The sequence below is a fragment of the Anser brachyrhynchus genome (assembly GCF_964034855.1).
Source record: "Anser brachyrhynchus genome assembly, chromosome: 27".
Classification (NCBI taxonomy): Eukaryota; Metazoa; Chordata; class Aves; order Anseriformes; family Anatidae; genus Anser; species Anser brachyrhynchus.
The window spans coordinates 3,501,179-3,519,823 of NC_137720.1; the positions used below are offsets into that span (position 1 = coordinate 3,501,179).

Sequence of the window (18,645 nt, forward strand, 5' to 3'; positions counted from 1 at the left end):
CTTCCACGATGCAAATAGTGCCTTAAAAATGTCAGTAAGAGGTTTTTGCTCTTAGATGCAGGGAAGGAGTCTCAGAAACTCTTGAAAACAAATTAAAGAGCAAAAAAGGCTATGCAACAGGAGCAAGAGCAGCCTGCTGTTTCATACTGGGTCACTGGTCAGGAGAACATGCTTCAAAATAGCAGAGCCAGAGCCCTGCAAGCGTTCATAGGCTGTTCCCACCACAGACACCTTTCGTTCACATGTGCCAGGGCTGCAGTTCACTCATGCGTGGCACTTCAGCTGCCCACATCACTTCAGCTCCCCGTGAGAAGCAGAACTGAAACACTGCAGCAGCCCTGTGGGACCTTCTGCCCAAGGGCACATCAGCCTCCGCTGCATTTCAGCACGTTTGGCTTTCATTACAGCTCCCTCCGATGTGCAGAGATGCAGAAAAGTACCTCAAAACCCTTCCATGCCTTGTACACATTGGCTACACCAGCTTTTTGCCCTTACCTTCACTGGTCATGAGGGATTTTTTAAAAGCAGACTCTGAGAAGCAGAGAGAGAGCTGGAAAACTGAGCTGTCTGCCTGCAGGGAGGAAATTCAGAGCAGCAGCTGAAAGCAGGCAGAACTATGCCCAAATTTTCATTGGCAATATTATATGGCTTCTCACGTCCAAGAAATAAGTCCAGAATGCATTTATACTTGCTCAACAGCATCTTTGCCTAGCAAAGGTGACCTAAAGCAACCCCACTTTGCATGGCAAGCCACCCAGGCCATGCCCTGCTGACACCACACTTGCCCAGCGAAATATTTCCATGGGCACAAATGTCTGTATTGGCTGTCATCTCCAACCTCCCTGTATCAGGGGGTTGATATCCACACCTCTGTGTCCAGATAAGGATTAGGACAGGGCATATTTACCTAAATCCACGGTGCCATTCCGCTGACCTTTACTTTTCTCCCCGCTTAAGCCTTCCCCACTGACCTGCCTAATCTCACTGGCAAGAGCAGGTGGAACAAAACAACATCTCTAAAGCAGTGCCCCTTGTACACAAGGCCGGGATGGTTAAGATCTTCCTGGAATACTGCAGGTGTTAGAGAGTTTGCTGAGAGTCACTTTCCAGAAGCATCTCACAGCAGATGGATACAAGACTGTGCAAGTGCTGTGCCCAACCCTGCAAACCTCTGGGCCTGAAAAGGGAAGAAAGAGTAAAGAACCTGGAGCTGAACAGCAGGATGGGGACACCTGGGCATTGTTCAGGGGGAGAAAACATGAAAATCCTTGTCTCTTTTCCATCATTCAGGAGAAAAGAGTCCAGACAGTTGAAGGGCAGACAGACTTAATCCTAGCGTAGTCACAGAACGACCATAATGACAATTGTCATTAGTGTATGAACTGAAACTAAAGCAGAAACAGTCCAGATTTCTGGATCTCTCTGGAACCCAACACTTCAGCTACAGGAATAATATGCAAGGTCTCTGTCTGAATAGTCCACACTTTTACTGTGACTGTAAAGTCCCTCTGGCCTGGACCAATTCTGCCCTTCCTCAAGGCCTGCTACCACTCCCACAGGAACCAATGGCATGTTACTTTTCTTATGATGGAGAAAAGGCAGAAAAATTCCTAAAGTAAAATTCCAAGATTTGCCCAACTGACGTTTGTTATCACCATATGCAGACAAATTACCTTCTTTGATCCACCCGCAGGTGCCTTCGTCTTCACACTGGAACATACTTCTGCAGATAAGCGACCTTCACCTGCAAGGCTCCAAAGGTCACTCAGGGTGCAATATTACAAATCTATTCTTATTGAGTTTGTACAGTGTTACCTTATCAACTCAGAAACACACTGGAAAAATAATCCTTGAGGATGGTCATCTTTTTAATTATCCACCATATCTCATCCAGTGCAAGCAAAAAACCTGACGGGTTGCTCTAACGCATTTTAATCTGCAGGTCAGTGGCTCCAGCAGCAGCATGTGATAAGGACAAGCCTGTGGGTGTTTTCCAGGCTCCCGTTCCACCAAGTCTGTATGACTGCCTGGAAATTCACCTTCACATCATAAAACAGGGATTATGTAATGTCTCAGGGCAGCGAACACAGCCAATGACTGCTGACAAGCTCATGCCGAATGTAAGAGGTTCTGGCCATTTCACCTTAAGGAGCCCCACAGAAAGCCAAGGCAAGGCTTCTCACCTACCCTTGCTCACTTGCCCACACCAACGGGCCCAGCAGCAAGTGGGAGAAGTGCTCAGCAGAGGCTGACTTGGTTTGCTTTACTGCTGGGACACCACGAAGCCCACTCCACTTCCCTGCACTGACAGCAAGCTTAAGTAGCATGGGCAAGAGACAACACAGACCACAAAGCCCCCAGCGTCCGGACGACGGCTTGCTATGCCAAGTGAGCCCCGTCCCTGTGCCCCCAAAAAGCCCACGGCTGTGAGCCCAAGCCCCGCTCCGCCTGCCTCGCTGACTGCCCCAGCCAAGGAGACAAAACCCTTGCAAAACACCTTTGGTTTTGCACCGCCTGTTGCCTCCACGCAGACACAATGACAACGCAAGGTTGAACACTTCAGACACCTATTCCTGCGTGATTGCCAATATTGACACAAAGCCTCTCGTTGCAAACACGATTTTGAAGAAGAAAAGCCATCTAATCTTGTTCTTCAACTACTCTGGCAGCACCAGAAAACGGTACAGCCTGATAATCTTGATATTTTCTGCTAGAGTGTTAAGGCCATTGTATTGGTATCATTTTCTTTGATACTTCCTTAACTTTATCAACTTCTGTAATGGTTGGGCATTTTTGTTGACACAAGACTTGTACGAAATTAGAGAAGTGTATAAAAGTGGGAAGCAGCCAGCCCCGGATCAGTTCTGGTCCAAGATGGCCAAGCTCACTCTGCTTACCGGTAAGTCCTGCTTCCCAACTTACTTCTTTACCTTCGTGACAAGTATTTGTGGCTCTCTCAGTGTTATACTGGGGGTTAGAAAAGGGGTCCTTTAGGGTTAAAGATGTAGCATTCTCTTTTTTTTCTCAAAGGAAAAGGAATACCATATTTTCAGGATTTTTAAATGCGTCGCGACTTTAAACTTGATTTCTTCTCCTTCCTTAGATATGCATTTTTTTATTTAATTGCTTTATTTAATCGAAACGTGATATTGGGCCAAAAAAAATGACAGTACGAGGAACAAAACTGCCCTGCTGTCATCTTCTGTCATGCTAACAGACGAGCTATTACTGTCTGTGTATGCCTGTCGGTTTCTGCTGTTTCAGCCATGCTCAGGGGCACCACAACTCCTTAAATCACCTGTTGCCTAATCACAGCTGATCAAAGCAGCAGCATACTGAGCCATTAATGACCATAAGCTTTTCAGCGTGTTCGCTTCCCTCAGAATGAATCTTGACCTGAGGCAGAGGAAATGTTGGGCTCACAAAGATCCTTATGAAGAGAAACAAAACTTGGCCCAGAGTTAGAAGCAGCTTTAATGTCTGCGTTGCCATGTATCTATCTACCAAAGGGTTTCTGCTAGTTCAGGCATTACCTTGCTCCTCAAAGACTAATCCCACACTTCTTTCTTCAAAGGTCTGGCCCTCCTGCTGAACGCCCAGATAGGTATGTGCTCCCCACCCCAAAACAACCCTACCAAACCTTTGGCACCATCGGCATGCAGAGGCCCCTGGAGCAGGCTCATCAGCTAACTCTTCTGCAAGAGGGGGGAAGGAAGCAGAAGCTGGCAGCACGCAGTGAGGGTGTCTTTGAGGACAAAAGCTTTATGAAGCATGGCACGCTCAGCCTAAAGGGCAAATACGCCGCTTGCTTTTGTGCAGGTTTCCCCTTAGCAGCCCTGTCCTGCTCAGCTTGAATGAAGCGTGGGCACAGCCGCCAGCTTGGGTTGGGCAGAAGCTTTCAGAGGCAGGTTGAGCAGGCGGCAGCAGGCACACAAAGAGGCTTCCTCCCTCTGGGCACTTCACCAGAGTCCACTTCTGCTTCTGCTCTGCCTTACTGGCATTAAAGGGGAAAAATCCAGTCTGGGGAGGAGACTCGGCAGCCACAACCACCCCAGTTCATCAGGTTCAGGGTGCAAGAGGCTCCAAGGAGGGCTCATTTACTGGAACAAAGGAGGAAGGAAAGAAATGCATTACGATCCACGGAGAGCCAGTTTCCAAACAAACAGTAGGCCTGGTGCCTACTTCCCCATCCTACTTCCCTAACTCCTCACCCTGCAAGGGAGCATTGCCCAATCTTTTCTGATCACATTTCACTTAGGTCATAATTTGCACCTAAGAGCAGCCCCGGGAACTGTTGCCTTTACTGTGTGCACTGAGGGATGGTTACAGGAAATAATGCAGCCTCGTGCAGCTAGCTACCTGGCCAGCAGGCACAGGAGGCCATCTGCATTGCCCAGACACGTGCCCTCTGCTCTCCTCCATCCCTGCCCCATCTCTTCCGTGTCTGCAGGCACTGCCTATGTGCTGTCATGCTACTTCACCAACTGGGCCCAGTACAGGCCTGGCCTAGGAAAATATATGCCAGACAACATCGACCCATGGCTGTGTGACTATCTGATTTACGCCTTTGCTGGGATGTCCAACAATGAGATCACGACCATTGAATGGAACGATGAGACCCTCTACAAATCCTTCAACGGCCTGAAAAACAAGTACGTGCTGTTCCTTCTGTGATGGAAGTGCAACCTGCGGGGCGAAGGGTGCTGAGGAGAAGAGGCAGAGTCAGAAATAGCAATTCAACAGTGTGTTTTGTAGCAAAACATGTTCGTTTCATTATCTTTGCAGGAATGAAAATCTGAAGACCCTCCTGGCAATTGGAGGATGGAATTTTGGAACAGCCAAGTAAGTTCAAACCACCTCCATCCCACAACAGCAAACTGGAAAGCAGAGCTGGAAAGAGGCCCCGACCAAGCCGCAACCCTGCCCTCCTCTGCTCCCTAGGTTCTCCACAATGGTTTCCACTCCAGAGAACCGCCAGACCTTCATCAATTCTGTCATCAAATTCCTGCGCCAGTACCAGTTTGATGGGCTGGACCTTGACTGGGAGTACCCTGGCTCCAGGGGCAGCCCGGCTCAGGATAAGGGTCTCTTCACCGTCCTGGTGAAGGTAAGGGGTTGCTCAAGGCCTCTGCTCTGCACAGCTCAGGCTGGAGGAGGTCCAGGGGGCTCCGAGGGCCCACGCTGAGCCCTGTTCCTTGGCATCCCCCAGGAAATGCTGGCTGCCTTTGAGCAGGAAGCCAAGCAGGTTAGCAAACCCCGTCTCATGCTCACTGCTGCTGTTGCTGCAGGACTTTCCAACATTCAGTCTGGCTACGAGATCGCTGAGCTCGGCAAGTGAGTAGCAAGCCCCCAGGTACACCTTCTGTGACTTATGTATTCTTCCTTCCAACGATTAAGGGAAACTGTGCCATTAACTGTCAGGTACTTGGACTACTTCCATGTGATGACTTATGACTTCCACGGCTCCTGGGATGGAAAGACTGGGGAGAACAGCCCGCTGTACAAAAGTCCTGTTGACACTGGTGACCTCATCTACTTCAATGTTGTAAGTACTCTTTGTGACTCTTTCTCAAAGATCACTGATGAGAATTTTAAGAATTCACCGTCATGCCTACAAATCCTGGCACAGGCTTGAACTGTGACATACTTTTATAGGATTACGCTATGAACTACTGGAAGAGCAATGGTGCCCCAGCTGAGAAGCTCCTTGTTGGATTCCCCACCTATGAACATAACTTCATCCTCCAGAACCCCTCTGACACTGCTGTTGGGGCACCAACATCGGGACCTGGGCCTGCTGGACCTTACACAAGGCAGGCTGGGCTGCTGGCTTACTACGAGGTATGTGTGCTCCCTCACACCTAGGCAGACAAGAACACACACACCCTTCAAACTACCTGGCAAGGAATTTTTATCCTGGGGATCCATTCCAACGGCACTTTTTTGTAGGACACCTGTTTAATTCCCACTCTCTGCCCTTTTTTCCTAGATCTGCACGTTCCTGGACTCTGGAGCCACCCAGGCTTGGGATGCCCCCCAGGACGTGCCCTATGCCTACAAGGGCAATGAATGGGTTGGCTACGACAACATCAAGAGCTTCAACATCAAGGTACGGTGGGGAGTGCGGCTGTATTAATCACACTCCAGGAGCCCTTCTGCAACAGCAGCTCTTGGACTAATTGGGATTTCTGTCCCGGCACTACACAGATTGACTGGCTGAAGAAGAACAACTATGGAGGTGCTATGGTTTGGTCTCTTGATATGGATGACTTCACTGGCTCTTTCTGCAAACAGGGCAAATATCCCCTGATTACCACCCTGAAGAACGCTCTTGGTCAGCAAAGCAGCAGTGAGTAACTGGAGACGTGTGGTCTTCTGGAAGGGGACCCCATAGCTCACAGCTGATGCAGGTCTTCAGCAGCCTGAGAACCTTTATTTCTAGGGACTTGGGGGAACAAAGGTTAATGGCTGTTCTGCTGATACCGCCCCAAAAGGGACTGTGGCGGAAGGGGAGTGCTGAGAGACCCACAACACAAAGATAAACCCTGTCCTGCTTTTATTTCAGGCTACGTGCCCCCGGCTCAACCCACTCCTCCCATCACTTCAGCTCCTAACACTGGAAGTGGAAGTGGCAGCGGGAGCGGGAGCTCAGGTAGCAATACTGGTGGCACTGGTGGGAGCGGATTCTGTGCTGGCAAGGCCAGTGGCATCTATGCAGATCCGACCAACAAGAGCAAGTTCTACAACTGCAACAACGGTGAAACCTACGAGCAGAGCTGCCAGGCCGGTCTGGTCTTTGATCCCAGCTGCTCCTGCTGCAACTGGGCATGAAGACTCCAGGTCCATCACAGCAGACAGACCCCTCTCATCTAATTCTATGGAATAACAGTGATTAAATAAAGTGTTTTGCAAAAGGAGCAATCTGCACTGCTTGAACTCGTCTCGCTCTTAATATTTTGATGCTCCCTGATTCTCTCTGTATTTACACTTGTGTTCCTCGAAGGCCTGATTACACAAGGTGGACTTAATTCCTGTATGACTTTTTCCAGGAGTTTCTTGCTGTTTTACCATGACAGACAGGCACAGGGAAAAAGACAGGGAGCAGACAACAGGGCAGATCAGGCTGTTCCATGAGAGAACACGGAGAGGAGGGTCCTGACAGCACAACCTACGTACACCCTGCTTCCCCCACTGACTTCGTGCAAACAGCAGCTCCTGGGAGCAGGAGCCAACACAGTGCAACCCGCCAGGCTTTTATCAAACCTCCTCTTTTTCATGCATCCTTCAGGTGCTGCCATTGCCTGCGCTCCCTCCAGCAGGCCTCCCCGTGTCTATAGCAACTGCAGTACACAGACATCCTTACCCGTCTGACTGCTGGCATGGATGCACAGAGGGAGCCCAGAGGTGAGCCCTGCGAGATGCAGGCATGAGGGTCTGTGGCACGAGGGCTTTGTCTCTCCGGCGGCACCAGGCTTCTCCAGCAATCTTCTCCACAACCTGCTGCTAGGCACCTCTTTGCTCAGGCTGGGGAAAAAGAAGCCTTTGTGGCAGCAGGGAACATCCAAAGGGCAGGCCCCTCGCAGATATCCAGAGGTGGGGAAAATTCCCAGCTGAGAGATAAGGGGACAGCTGGCCTCAGGGAGCAGCGGATACCTGAGAAGGAAGAAAAGCAGCAGGTGGTCATCTCCAGGTGGGTGAATCACACCGCTGGCATTTCCCTCTCCTGGTCTCACAGATGCACAGAAGAGAATCTCGTTTGGGTCCTGTCAAGGGCGGAAAACATTTCCTCTCCACCATGCCCCAGACAGGTTGGGGATCCAGCTAGGAGCCATCAAGGGAAACCCCTTCCTTGGGCCAGGCTGTTACCAGAGTCAAGAGGTAAGTTGTTTGACTTTTCTTCTCAGAGCTTTTCCTTCACAGAAGACACACATTATAAGAAAACTAGCACTGTAGCCAGCCAGACACAGAGTACCCCATGCCTGCCCTGCAAAGCCATTGTATAAGGTTTGCACATATACCTTGAAAAATAAATTCCCCTTCTGGAAAAGTTACCTTCCAAATGTACCAGTCCTCAAAGCTCCAGCTGTCCTAGCACTCTACATTAGTGAGAAATGAGAAGAATGACATCTGCCGCTCAGGTACTTCTCCCATTCCCCTGATCCAAACGGTGTCTTAAAAATGTTATTAAGATATTTTTACTTTTGAACCACAGGCAAGCAGCCTCAGATACTCGTGGGGAAAAAAAACACTGAGCACAAAAGGCTACGTGATAGGAGCAAGAACAGCCCAGCGATTCATATCAGAGCCACAGGTAAGAAAAGCACATTTCAAAGAGGCAGAGCTGCAGCTTTACAAGACGTTTTAGGCTGATCCTACCACAGACCATCAGTTGTGATCATGTGTGCTGGGGTTGCCTCCAGCTTAAAATAATGGTAGTCATAGATCTCCCTACAGATAGCCTAGTGGCAAGTGTTGAGCCTGGAGGCTGATCACCAATCGTTGAAGCTCTGGCAACACTGACCTATGGATTTGTACGTACACGTTCCTTTGTATCTGTCACACACACATAGGTGTACATATTGAGGCAAAATCAGGGATGGAACTCAGCTGTACCACCTCAACAAACCCAATATGTTTTCTGGCCCGGCTTCTGTAGAATAACAACATATCAGGCGAGATGTCACAGAATATACTGGGTAATTATTAGAGAATGCAGATTTGAACTGTTCTGATTTCTTTATGCTATCAGAGTAGCCAAGGCATGCATTGAACAGCAGGTCTGCAATGCCCAGCTGGCTGGCTTTAAATGCTGCTCGGAGCATTTAGGAATAGCTTGCAGAACAAAATCTTCTATATTGTAATTTCTTTCTCTTGCAGACTGTGACTCCCGGCCCAGGAACGTACCAGTCATTCTGGAATAAAGACCAAAAATGCCAGCCTTCCCATGCTCCATTTTCCTCTAAGACATCACGATTTCCAGATAAGCCTTCAAATAAAGAACTTTTCCCTGGGTAATATAACTCATTTTCTTACACTTCTAATAATAATCAGAAAGACTAGAGGAGAAAAATACTAAGACACAAATGGGAAATAGGTAACTGAGTTCCCAATAATGTTTTTTTATCTTCAAAATCTCCTTTGCTTTAGTCTTTAACCTAGCATGAAGACTACAAGACCACAACAGGCATTTCTCCCTTGGGTCAAATGGTAATTTTCCATATTACAGACATCATACAGGTCCAGAAATGAGATACTATGTCCCTATTTTCTTTAGACCTGGAACTTATAACACAGACAAGCAGTTACACAAGAAGATCACTTGGCCGATGAAGTTTGGGTCTCCAGACTGGTCTTTAGTGCCAATGCCAGCAAAGAGGATGCTAAAAACAGAGGTACAGAAGGTACGGACGGGGATGAGGGGATGTTATTCCCAGCTCAGTGCTTCCAACAAAGGAAATCAGATGATTACTTAAACACATTTGCACTATCTCTTGTCATCCTTTCCTTTCTGGCCTGCTGGGTATGTAGCTGAACTAGCCAGGGAAATGAGATAGAAAGTGTTTTTCTGTCAGAAAATGCCAGTTTGCAAAAAAAAGAGCTACACTACGTAGTTTGCTTTAGAAGTTTAGTTTCCAACCACAAAGTGAGAGAATCAGAGGACAGACTTCTCTGCACAGCTCTGCTGAAAAGCAAACATTTCCAGTGTGAAAACATTGGCTAAGGGAAAGGAAAAGTGCCTGGAAAACCAGCTTGCAGTTCTCAGCACCACCTCACTTCTTCCTTTTCTGCAGGAATCGTCATGGCGAATATCTAACAGCTACTAGTTTTCTTTCAGCTGATGGTGGACAGAGAATTCATCAAGCATCGGAACCGCGTGGCCTACCTGAGTTTGTATGAGAGCTGAGCTGAGGAGCAGCCATGTTACATCCAGCAGGGCCCTCAGCCTGCTCCGAGCTCCCAACCTGCTCGTGGAGATGTTCACCTGCACTACCCTGCCTCCCTAATAAAACCTGCTCAAAAAGAGGCATTTCTTGTTGCTAATTGTGCTTACTTGGTGTGGTGCCTGGTCTCTCCTGCCCCTGAGGGTGTTTGGTACTGGCGATGCTGGTGCTCAGCATCCCTTGGCCCCGCTTCCCTCAGCCCTTGGCCCAGGCGGGGCGGCAGCCATCTTCTGCAGGCCGCAATGGAGACACCCCATGGAGCCACCTGCCCTAACATGGCCTCCCCTGCCACAAAGGGCTTTTACCCCCAAATCCAGCCCTTGCTCGCACCAGAAAGGAACAAAATTAACTTCTCTCAGCTGCCACCTGCCTTCCCCAGCCTCCTCGCCACCCCCTCCTCCTCTCCAGGCTGCGCGGAGGGGTTTCCCATCCGTGGATCAGAACAAATTGCCACAGCCTGAAGAGCTGAGAAACGTGGGGTCGTACACGGTACAGCCACCACTACTGTGCTGCCGTCGGGTACGTTGGACAACAGTAGAATGGCTTTGTGCACAGCCAGCAACCGTATTAAACTAGCAGACAGTAAACATCCTGGGTACAGAGTGCTGTGCTGAGAACAGCCAGACCAGGTGGCCTGTGAGAGGTACTTGTGCGTGACCAGCATCATCCCTACGGACAGAAGAAGCTGTTCTCGAGCAACCAACATGCTGCTCATCAAGAATCTGGCCACAAAAATAAATATAGTCTGAAACAGAAAGGTCCTCGTGTTTACCCTCAGGTGTCTCGGTAATGTACAACTCCGGCTGAAGGGATTTCTATAAATATTTGCAACCTACCTTCACACACACGCTGATCAGACTCGATTCAATCTCAGGGGAAAACTGAGAACTCGCAATATTTGTACTCGATATAACTACCAATCACAGCGCAGGCTTTCGAATTTTCTGGGTCTGTTTAGCTGTGCCTGCAGCAATTTCACCTGTAGTCCAATTTTGACTGTAAAAACAAAACATATTCTTCCAATTTCCCACTTTCGGTCTTCAAGTGCTCTTGCACACACAGTGCAACAGCTGCTCAAGGCCTTTCTTCTCGATGCACATTGGCCCCTTCCCTCACAACCACAAGAGGATGCTTTGTAGTTGCAGCTGACAAAATGGGATGTTGTTGTCGATTCTCAATTGCCCTTTTTGGTGCAATCTTTCGAAGGAGGGGTTGCGACTCACTGGAAATTGTACTGTCCTAGGACCAGTATTTTACGTCTCTGTTTCCAGCTCCACCATCGTATTCATGGCTGATACTGCATACTTCACCTCCATCTAACTTTATTTTATAATCAGGAGAAAAATACATGTGTAAGAGATGTAAAAGCAACTAAAAAGTACCTATGATTCTGTGGTCTTTTTCAACCACGTTCCACCTGCAACTGGGGAAACCTTCTCATAAAACTTTTGCAAAACTGATGGTATTTCAAAAGATACCTTGTCCTCACTGAACATATTTGTAACGAACCAGAGTTTTTGTTGGAAAATTCCCAAACTTCTCAGTAATCAAGTGTTATTGTAGAGAAAGGAAGAGATATAGAGGAAAGAACAAGACCTGCCACCTAGTGAGAATACCAGTAGATCCCAATGAACACAGACTCAGGCTCCACTCAGGTGTTTTTCCACTCTTTCTGAAACTTTAAGGACTCGGTCAGTTTTAATTGTAGAAGATAAAATTTCTTTTATTGTGATCATAAAATTACTATTATCATTCTGCATTTTCCCCTACCCAGCGAGGGATTTTGTCATTATGAAAAACGCCTAATCCAAGTAAAAAAAGATATAAATTTTTATATATACATATATATATATACAATGTCTTTGTACATTTTTTATTCTGTACAACCAAGGCACCAGCAAAAGTGGCAGTGGCACATGCAGGACTTTTTTTGCTAGAGATACTATTTCAGACTGTTTAGCAGGAACACTTCTATTCTCACTGAAAGAACTCCTCCTTGTCTTCCTCCTCCCTGGGTGATGGGGGAAGAGGGATGTCTTCACTGAACGGAGGTGAACATATACACACAACACAACTCTGATCTTCCCAGTGACTGCAACAGACTCCCTGCACTCAGATACTACTCCAGGAAGCAATAAACTGTCTGGTAATCTGTAGCAGCCAGTCTTTACTGCCTCTCTCAGCTCCACATTTTCATCCAGAAGTGCAATCTTGACTACTGCTTAAAGCAATCTTCCCTTCAGAACGGACTTGCATGAAGGAGAAAAAGCTGATGGATAGTATGGACTACAGAATCCACATGATTTCATCATGCTTGGGAGACTGGACGAAATAACAGAAGTCTTTTGTCAAAGGAATTCAACCCATATTTTCCCTAAGTAAAGGCTGAATGAAAATTAAAAGAAAGGCCTCCAGAAGTGGATAACAATTACAACACTCCCACCAGCAGTTATTTTCACTTCTGCAATAAAGGCTCTTCTCTGGGGAAAGAAAAAAGGAAAAAAAAAAAAAAAAAAAAGAGCAACTTCTGTTGATAAAAGCTCATATCCGAGAAGTGACACAATTAAAACGTGTGATCAATAGCATGGCCCTGCAGACTGTAATCAATACAGCTTTATTCCATATTCCAAGTTTTTCAGCAAGCATCTTTCAAAACAGCTGGTGGAGGCGTGAACTCTCAAAGGACTTGTGCTGTGTTGAAACTAACAATAGAACTGAAAAATAGCCTGAAGCAGCTGTTAAATCTTGCTATTCATACTGCTAGAAAATAATCTCAAAGCAGAGCAGGGTAAACACCACACTTAGCGCTTTTAAGTTAGAAGTGCAGCTGCAGTCAGAAAAGTGAGAATAAAATGCCATCTTAGCTCTGTATTTACACTTCACCCTCTTACCAGCACATCAGATGCCTTTAGTTTATAAAAGAAAAGTCTGTTTGCTTTTACCTGCCAACAACCCAAAGAAAGAAACCTCTCTGGGATTTTTCTGTCTCTTAATTCATGCTCCTTAGATTATAAGGCCAGACAGGGCTGATTGCAGGAATTTCTCTTCTAGCCTGCGAGACAGCCAGAAATGAATTATGCCTTTGTGTTCTGCAGAGCCTGCTGGGAAGCACTGCGCTGCAAAAACCTTTGTGTCCCTCGCCTCTTCAGAGAGCAAATCTCTCCGACAGTGAGAAGAAAGCAAAGTAAACGAGACCATTCCCATCTGTAACCTGGTGGCCTTCACCGCTTTTAAGGGAATTGACCATTGACCATTCCAAGTCAGCGGAGGGGAAAGAGGGAGCACTGCAAACCATGATGAGAGTGTAGTTCGCTAGGCAGACAGAGATCGTTCCTCTGCTTCTGCCACTCCGTGGGATTGCCTCTTCTGTCTTGCTCCATGGTGCCTCTCACCCGCAGCAGCAGAGGTGACCCCCAGAACAGTCAGAGAACTGGGCTCCTCTTTCTTTTAGCAGCCAGCTGACTACGTTTCACTTCTTTCTGCGGATCTTGGGCTTTTTTACTGGCCGGAGGTAAGGGTTGTCTATCATGTTCTCTTCCCCATTCCGGCTGCCAGACAGGGAGGTGTTCTGCTGTAACACTGAAGCGTTCTCTTTTTCAGGTCCTGAATCATCCTGGCACATTGGAAAAAAAAAGGAAAAAAAAGGCATAAACAACCAAAGTTAGGCTAAACATGGCTTAGAAGTTCAAACCACACAACCTATGGGCAAAACATAAAAGATTGTCAAGACAAAAAGCAGCACTCAAAGAGCTGCATTAAAGGTGAGGGAGGCCTCCTGATTTTTAATACAAACAGATCCCCTTTGAGAACAGCACAGGATCTTGGGGCAATCTCTCTGCTCTAACACAAAAATGAAGTTGCACTGAAAGCTCATTACCCAACATTAGATAACCTCATTATACATTGCACCCTGCAAAAAGTCAAAGAACCATGGCAATGTTAGTCATTTACATCCGGTAAAACACAACCCGCTTTACCATTTTCCACCCACTCTGCCCAGCTGCAAGGAAGACAGACAAAGAACGAAGTTTCATATGTTTACGAAAGTCAGGCCCAAGAGACCTCGATCTCTGAAGGCGGGCGTACCGTGCTCATATGCAGGGGAAGGTTCTCTGTGTCTGTCTGGTCGTCTTGTTCAGATGAATCTGTTTCTTCCATTTGCTGCATTTCCAGCTCAGAGGGGAGAAGAGCTGTCAGGTAGGGTACAGTGAAAGGCCTGGCAGCAATCACTGGGGAAAAGGACACAGTCAGCAGGGTGGGAGCAGGCTCCTCAACTCAGAGATCACAAAGCTAACCAGTTACATTGACAATAAACACTTTCATTGGTTCTGGTTTTAAACAGAAGAGTCACAGGCTATAAAAGTTCAATCGACTCATAGGCATCACTCAGTCCCCCTTAAGATAACACCGGCATCTGTGCTCTCAGGCTTGGGAAGGTGGGAATTCTCATCACTGCTTTGCAGGCAGAGAAATGCGACAACCTCCACTGCCTTGCACAGAAATGTGTAAGAGAAGAAATGACTAGTGCAAGTTACAGAGGGTCGGACAGGACTGGGATAAACACGTGAGAGGAGCTATCAGCCAAGGTCTCCACCATCAGAAGAAAGGGAGTCTTTGTTCAGAGTGGAAGCCTACCACTTGGTTTTATTATGAACCCACGGTTTTTATCCCTGTTTAAAATAGAAAATCTGTTATTTCCCTCCCTTTCAGTGCCTCAGAAGGCTAAACACAATGTAATCCTTCAGCGCTCACCCCCTGCAGTAACAAGAACTCTACTGGCATGTATGCTCTGTTAGACAACTGTCATTTACAGCACAACGTTTCCGAGATAACTCACAGGGGAACGTGCTAACGTCATCTTTGAAGAGACTCTGTGTTTCTCCTGTCTTGGCCATGAAGCGTGTGAGAGCTCTTTCCACATCACGCCTTTGAGATGCTGCCTTTTCCCGTAGGACTTGGTAATCAGATACCGGCTCTCGGTATGTCTGGGGAGCAGGGAGGAAAAAAACCCCACAGTTACTAGATGCAGTGCAGACAGCTGAAGTTCAAGACACTACTGCTAGGATGCAGGTGCTACACACAAGCATTGAGTTTCAACATGTACAGATTTTCAGAGAGCTACAGATGTCAGCCAGCCAGAAATCTACAGCAAGGACAACTCGCAAACAACAAGCGAGGTATCGAGCCAGAAGAAACAACATTCTGAACCAACGAGGCAATAAAAATACGTATACACCTTTCCTGGTGTCATTGACTTCAGACAGACCCTAAATGGCACAGAAGACCTTTGTCACTCACTGGTGTCTTGATGTAGGTGTGAGGATCTGGAAACTCAGGAAAGTGGCCAGGGATGTGGGATGGATGCGGCTTGTTCTGTCCAGCCGTCAGGGCTTTGGGAGTCACGGGCTGGTTTGTCACAGGAGCTACAGTTAAAAAAAAAAAAGAAAAACACACACAAATCAGCCAGCAGCATTCTGCCAAGTGGTAGGCACACAGAAGTGCCAGCCTGTACCGTGCTGCGACCCAGGTCTCCAGGTCCTACAGCAGGGATATAGCATATCCCATGAGCAATAGTTTCAGGATGCGTTTAGCATCCCAGAAGAATTCCTTGACCCTTCTCTCCTACCCAAAGAGAACAAAACCTCACGTGAAGTGAGGATGCTGGAGCAAAGGCAACTGATCTGGCAGAAACACCCGTCCTTCACCTATTACATGGTTGTTACAGGATCCGTAACGCAAACTGCGTGCCCAGGAGCACTGGGCTGCATCGTCCATCAGAAAAGCAGAAACTCTCTGGACGCCAGCAGCCAGAAATGCCAAATGATTTCCTGCAGAAGAAAAGAAAGGATTCCTCACGTACGGGCAGTGATGACCATCCTCTGGGAGCGCTTTGCATAGGCAGGAAGCGTTTCAACATTGAACCCTGAAATACAGAAGAAGAGGAAACAGAAATCATACCAAGGGTTTATCCCGACAAAAACCCCTTCTCCTAGGCTTCTCCAGAATTTTACCAAAGGCTCTGAAGTACATGAGAAAGAAAATCATGTGCTCTGGATGCATTCATGCTGCATCAACAACAGCGACATCCGAGCACCTGCGCGAGGCCTAGAAGAGCGGGCATCATGCGAGCACCAGAAACTTCTGGAACAGATTTTCCTGCCAGCACAGCACACCCAAATCTCCTGCAATGCACACAGCTGGAATCAGTGGGACGAGGCAACTACTCACCCATTTCCACTAAAGTAACCACTATATCGGAGAGCGTAGGCTGGGTTCTGGCTGTGTGTTCACAGTAAGACTTGGCGCTCCTTCCAATTTCAGAAATATCTGGGGGAAAGGAAACACAGTACGTATTCAGTGCAGGCAGAGCCCACACGTGTGTCACCCAACCCTGGCAGTCAGCCCAAAATCTGAATTTTTAGCAAATCTAGCAAGGGATGAGGAATAGCTGCCAGAATCTAGCATCTTCCAGCATGAATATTTAAAAGTAAAGGAGAGCCAAAGTACAGAGACACCGATGATCGGAAAGTCAGATGTCTTCCACAAGTGCAAAAGGCAAATCTGCAGCACAAGAATGAGAAGTACAAAACCTAAGCAGCTCGATTTCAGAACGTGGTGTGACCTGACATCGAGGCACATCACCCACAGAAGTAAGAGCAGAGCTGCCAAGCACAGCGCTACTACTGCAGCCTACCACTCACCAAGCGTCTGGAACTTTGGTGCTTCTCTATTTATTCTGGCAGCACCTCAATATGCGGAGCTAATTAGGATACCTATGGCCCTCTGAGTATGATAGGCACTTCAGACTAACTGCTCACAGTCAAAGAAGTCAGTGACTCCGTGGCTGTGCTCTAGCCACCGGTCTGGCCTTCTGCTTTTGATAACATGACTAACATAAGAGAAATGGAAACAAACCCACAAAAAAAAATGCAACAAAGCAAAAAGTCTGAAAGAGCAAAGGCAAATCTGGAAACCAAGAAACAAGGAGCTTCAGGGGACCAAGGTGATTTTGCCCCAAGTCGCCCCCCGGGATGCTCACAGCTCTGTAACATCTCCGTCAGCGTCTCCACCGCGGCCTTTTCAGCGCTCTCAAAGCCGGCTTCGGTGAGCAGGGAGCTGACCACCACCTGCAGAGTCCTCCTCCGAGCCAGGTAATAGTTATCCGCCGGCGTGGTTGCGTGCTTGCTGCCCGACCTCTGCGGACACAGACCCACACCTTGAGCCGAGAGCTCCGAGAAACGAGGCCCCGTTACAGGCAGCGCCCTGCCAGCACCCTGCCAGCACCCTGCCAGAGCCCTGCTTGCCCAGCCCCAGCCCTGCCCAGAGCTGCTCCCCGAACCACGCCGGTGAAACCAGCGCCGCAGGCACCCACGCGCGGGGCAGAGGGCACTGAGCCTGCCCGGCGCCCCCAGGCACGGCCGCCTGCACGCTGCCAGCGCTCGCCATGGGCCCAGAGGTCCCCCACTGCACAGGGGCACGCACAGGTATACGCACCATACATGTATGTGTGCGTACACACATATATAGACGTGCATATATACACATGCTACACATGTACGTGCGCATATACACACCTATAGACATGCACATACACATCTACACATATACACGTGTATATACACACTACACATGTACGTATGCATGCACACACATAGACATGCACACACATACACGTCTACACGTATACACATACATATACACTACACATGTACATATGCGTATACACATATAGACATGCATACACATCTATACATACGTACACACTACATATATACACACGCATGCACATATAGACATGCATATACATCTATACATACACATGTACACACTACATATATACATACACGTACACATATAGACATACATACACATCTATACATGTATACACACGTACACACTACATATATACATACACATACAGACATGCATACACACGCACATCTATATGTATATGCATATATTCACACTACGCACGCACATATGCACACAGACACATATAGACGTGCATATACATACACACCTATAGACATACTCAGGCATACACGGCGATCCACTACGGGTCCATGACACACACCCGTATGTATGCACGAGGACATACACACTAGACATGTACACGTGCATACACATGTAGACGTGCACGTATGTACACTTACATACACACATATATACACACATATATATATGGTGCTTCAGTCGCCACCTGCCCCATCTCCCAACTGCGCGCGGCCCCTTTAAAAAACCCGCCCCCCCGCACACCACAGCCCCGCCTCCCCCTCCCCCGCCCAATCAGAGCGGACGACCTCGGGCCAATCACCACCGCGCTGCCTAGCCCCGCCCCCTGCCTCCCTCCATCCAATCAGCGCCCCGCTCCCTTCACCCCCTACCCCCCCCACCCCAAAGCCCCCGGGGCAGGCCGCAGCCCCTGCGGCCCCGCGAGCAGCCCGGGCCGCTGCCGTTCCCCCGGCTTCCCCCCCCCCGGACACCGGCACGGCTCAACCGGGCCCCGCCGTTACCGTGCCGGAACCTCCGGGCGCCGCGTCGGCCATCTTGCAGGTAGGCGGCGCTGTGCGCGTGCGCGAAGGGGCGGGGCGGCGGCGCGGGGGGCGCGCGGGGCATTGTGGGAGTTGTAGTGCGGGGCAGCTCCCTAGGGGGAGGCACGGGGGGGGGGGCCGGGCAGGGACCCGGGAGGGGAGGGGAAGGGGGC

At 48.4% G+C, this 18,645-nt stretch overlaps 3 protein-coding genes across 7 annotated transcripts; 2 read left to right on the top strand and 1 right to left on the bottom strand.

Annotated features, from left to right (window-relative positions):
• The first annotated feature begins 2,792 nt into the window (after positions 1-2,792).
• LOC308183176 (acidic mammalian chitinase-like) lies at positions 2,793-6,917 on the top strand. Its single transcript, XM_080568908.1, has 11 exons — positions 2,793-2,899; positions 3,575-3,604; positions 4,451-4,652; positions 4,786-4,842; positions 4,942-5,107; positions 5,210-5,334; positions 5,422-5,545; positions 5,656-5,841; positions 5,990-6,109; positions 6,208-6,349; positions 6,566-6,917. The coding sequence occupies exons 1-11, from the start codon at positions 2,875-2,877 to the stop codon at positions 6,829-6,831; spliced, it is 1,443 nt and encodes a 480-aa protein (XP_080425034.1). The 5' UTR covers positions 2,793-2,874; the 3' UTR covers positions 6,832-6,917.
• Positions 6,918-7,024: 107 nt separating this feature from the next.
• Positions 7,025-12,512, top strand: CIMAP3 (ciliary microtubule associated protein 3). Of its 5 annotated transcripts, XM_080568927.1 has the most exons (8): positions 7,025-7,404; positions 7,736-7,808; positions 7,905-8,138; positions 8,213-8,311; positions 8,571-8,696; positions 8,878-9,011; positions 9,275-9,401; positions 9,836-12,512. In XM_080568927.1, the coding sequence occupies exons 3-8, from the start codon at positions 8,112-8,114 to the stop codon at positions 9,902-9,904; spliced, it is 582 nt and encodes a 193-aa protein (XP_080425053.1). In that variant the 5' UTR covers positions 7,025-7,404; positions 7,736-7,808; positions 7,905-8,111; the 3' UTR covers positions 9,905-12,512. The 5 variants fall into 5 exon arrangements, with proteins under 5 accessions (XP_080425053.1, XP_080425050.1, XP_080425051.1 ...); XM_080568924.1 differs by lacking the exon at positions 7,905-8,138 and having other exon boundaries at positions 7,736-7,878; XM_080568925.1 differs by lacking the exon at positions 7,905-8,138 and having other exon boundaries at positions 7,736-7,878; positions 9,792-9,920.
• Positions 11,644-18,539, bottom strand: TAF8 (TATA-box binding protein associated factor 8). The gene is made up of 8 exons (XM_080568920.1): positions 18,455-18,539; positions 16,981-17,137; positions 16,170-16,268; positions 15,802-15,864; positions 15,240-15,364; positions 14,779-14,926; positions 14,028-14,170; positions 11,644-13,554 (listed from the first exon to the last, which is right to left on the bottom strand). The coding sequence occupies exons 1-8, from the start codon at positions 18,485-18,487 to the stop codon at positions 13,411-13,413; spliced, it is 912 nt and encodes a 303-aa protein (XP_080425046.1). The 5' UTR covers positions 18,488-18,539; the 3' UTR covers positions 11,644-13,410.
• Between the last annotated feature and the right edge of the window lie 106 nt (positions 18,540-18,645).

Excerpts from the sequence above, each read along its gene's own strand:
- CIMAP3 (XM_080568924.1), top strand. The coding sequence starts at position 7,380 with ATGGATGCACAGAGGGAGCCCAGAG. Across the intron at positions 8,312-8,570 it reads GATTCATATCAGAGCCACAG|GTGTACATATTGAGGCAAAA; the intron begins GTAAGAAAAGCA and ends ACACACACATAG. Across the intron at positions 9,402-9,835 it reads TAAAAACAGAGGTACAGAAG|CTGATGGTGGACAGAGAATT; the intron begins GTACGGACGGGG and ends GTTTTCTTTCAG.
- LOC308183176 (XM_080568908.1), top strand. The coding sequence starts at position 2,875 with ATGGCCAAGCTCACTCTGCTTACCG. Across the intron at positions 3,605-4,450 it reads CCTGCTGAACGCCCAGATAG|GCACTGCCTATGTGCTGTCA; the intron begins GTATGTGCTCCC and ends CCGTGTCTGCAG. Across the intron at positions 5,108-5,209 it reads TCTTCACCGTCCTGGTGAAG|GAAATGCTGGCTGCCTTTGA; the intron begins GTAAGGGGTTGC and ends GGCATCCCCCAG.
- TAF8 (XM_080568920.1), bottom strand. The coding sequence starts at position 18,487 with ATGGCCGACGCGGCGCCCGGAGGTTCCGGCACG. Across the intron at positions 15,865-16,169 it reads GGTTACTTTAGTGGAAATGG|GGTTCAATGTTGAAACGCTT; the intron begins GTGAGTAGTTGC and ends TCTGTATTTCAG. Across the intron at positions 14,927-15,239 it reads ACACCTACATCAAGACACCA|ACATACCGAGAGCCGGTATC; the intron begins GTGAGTGACAAA and ends CCTGCTCCCCAG.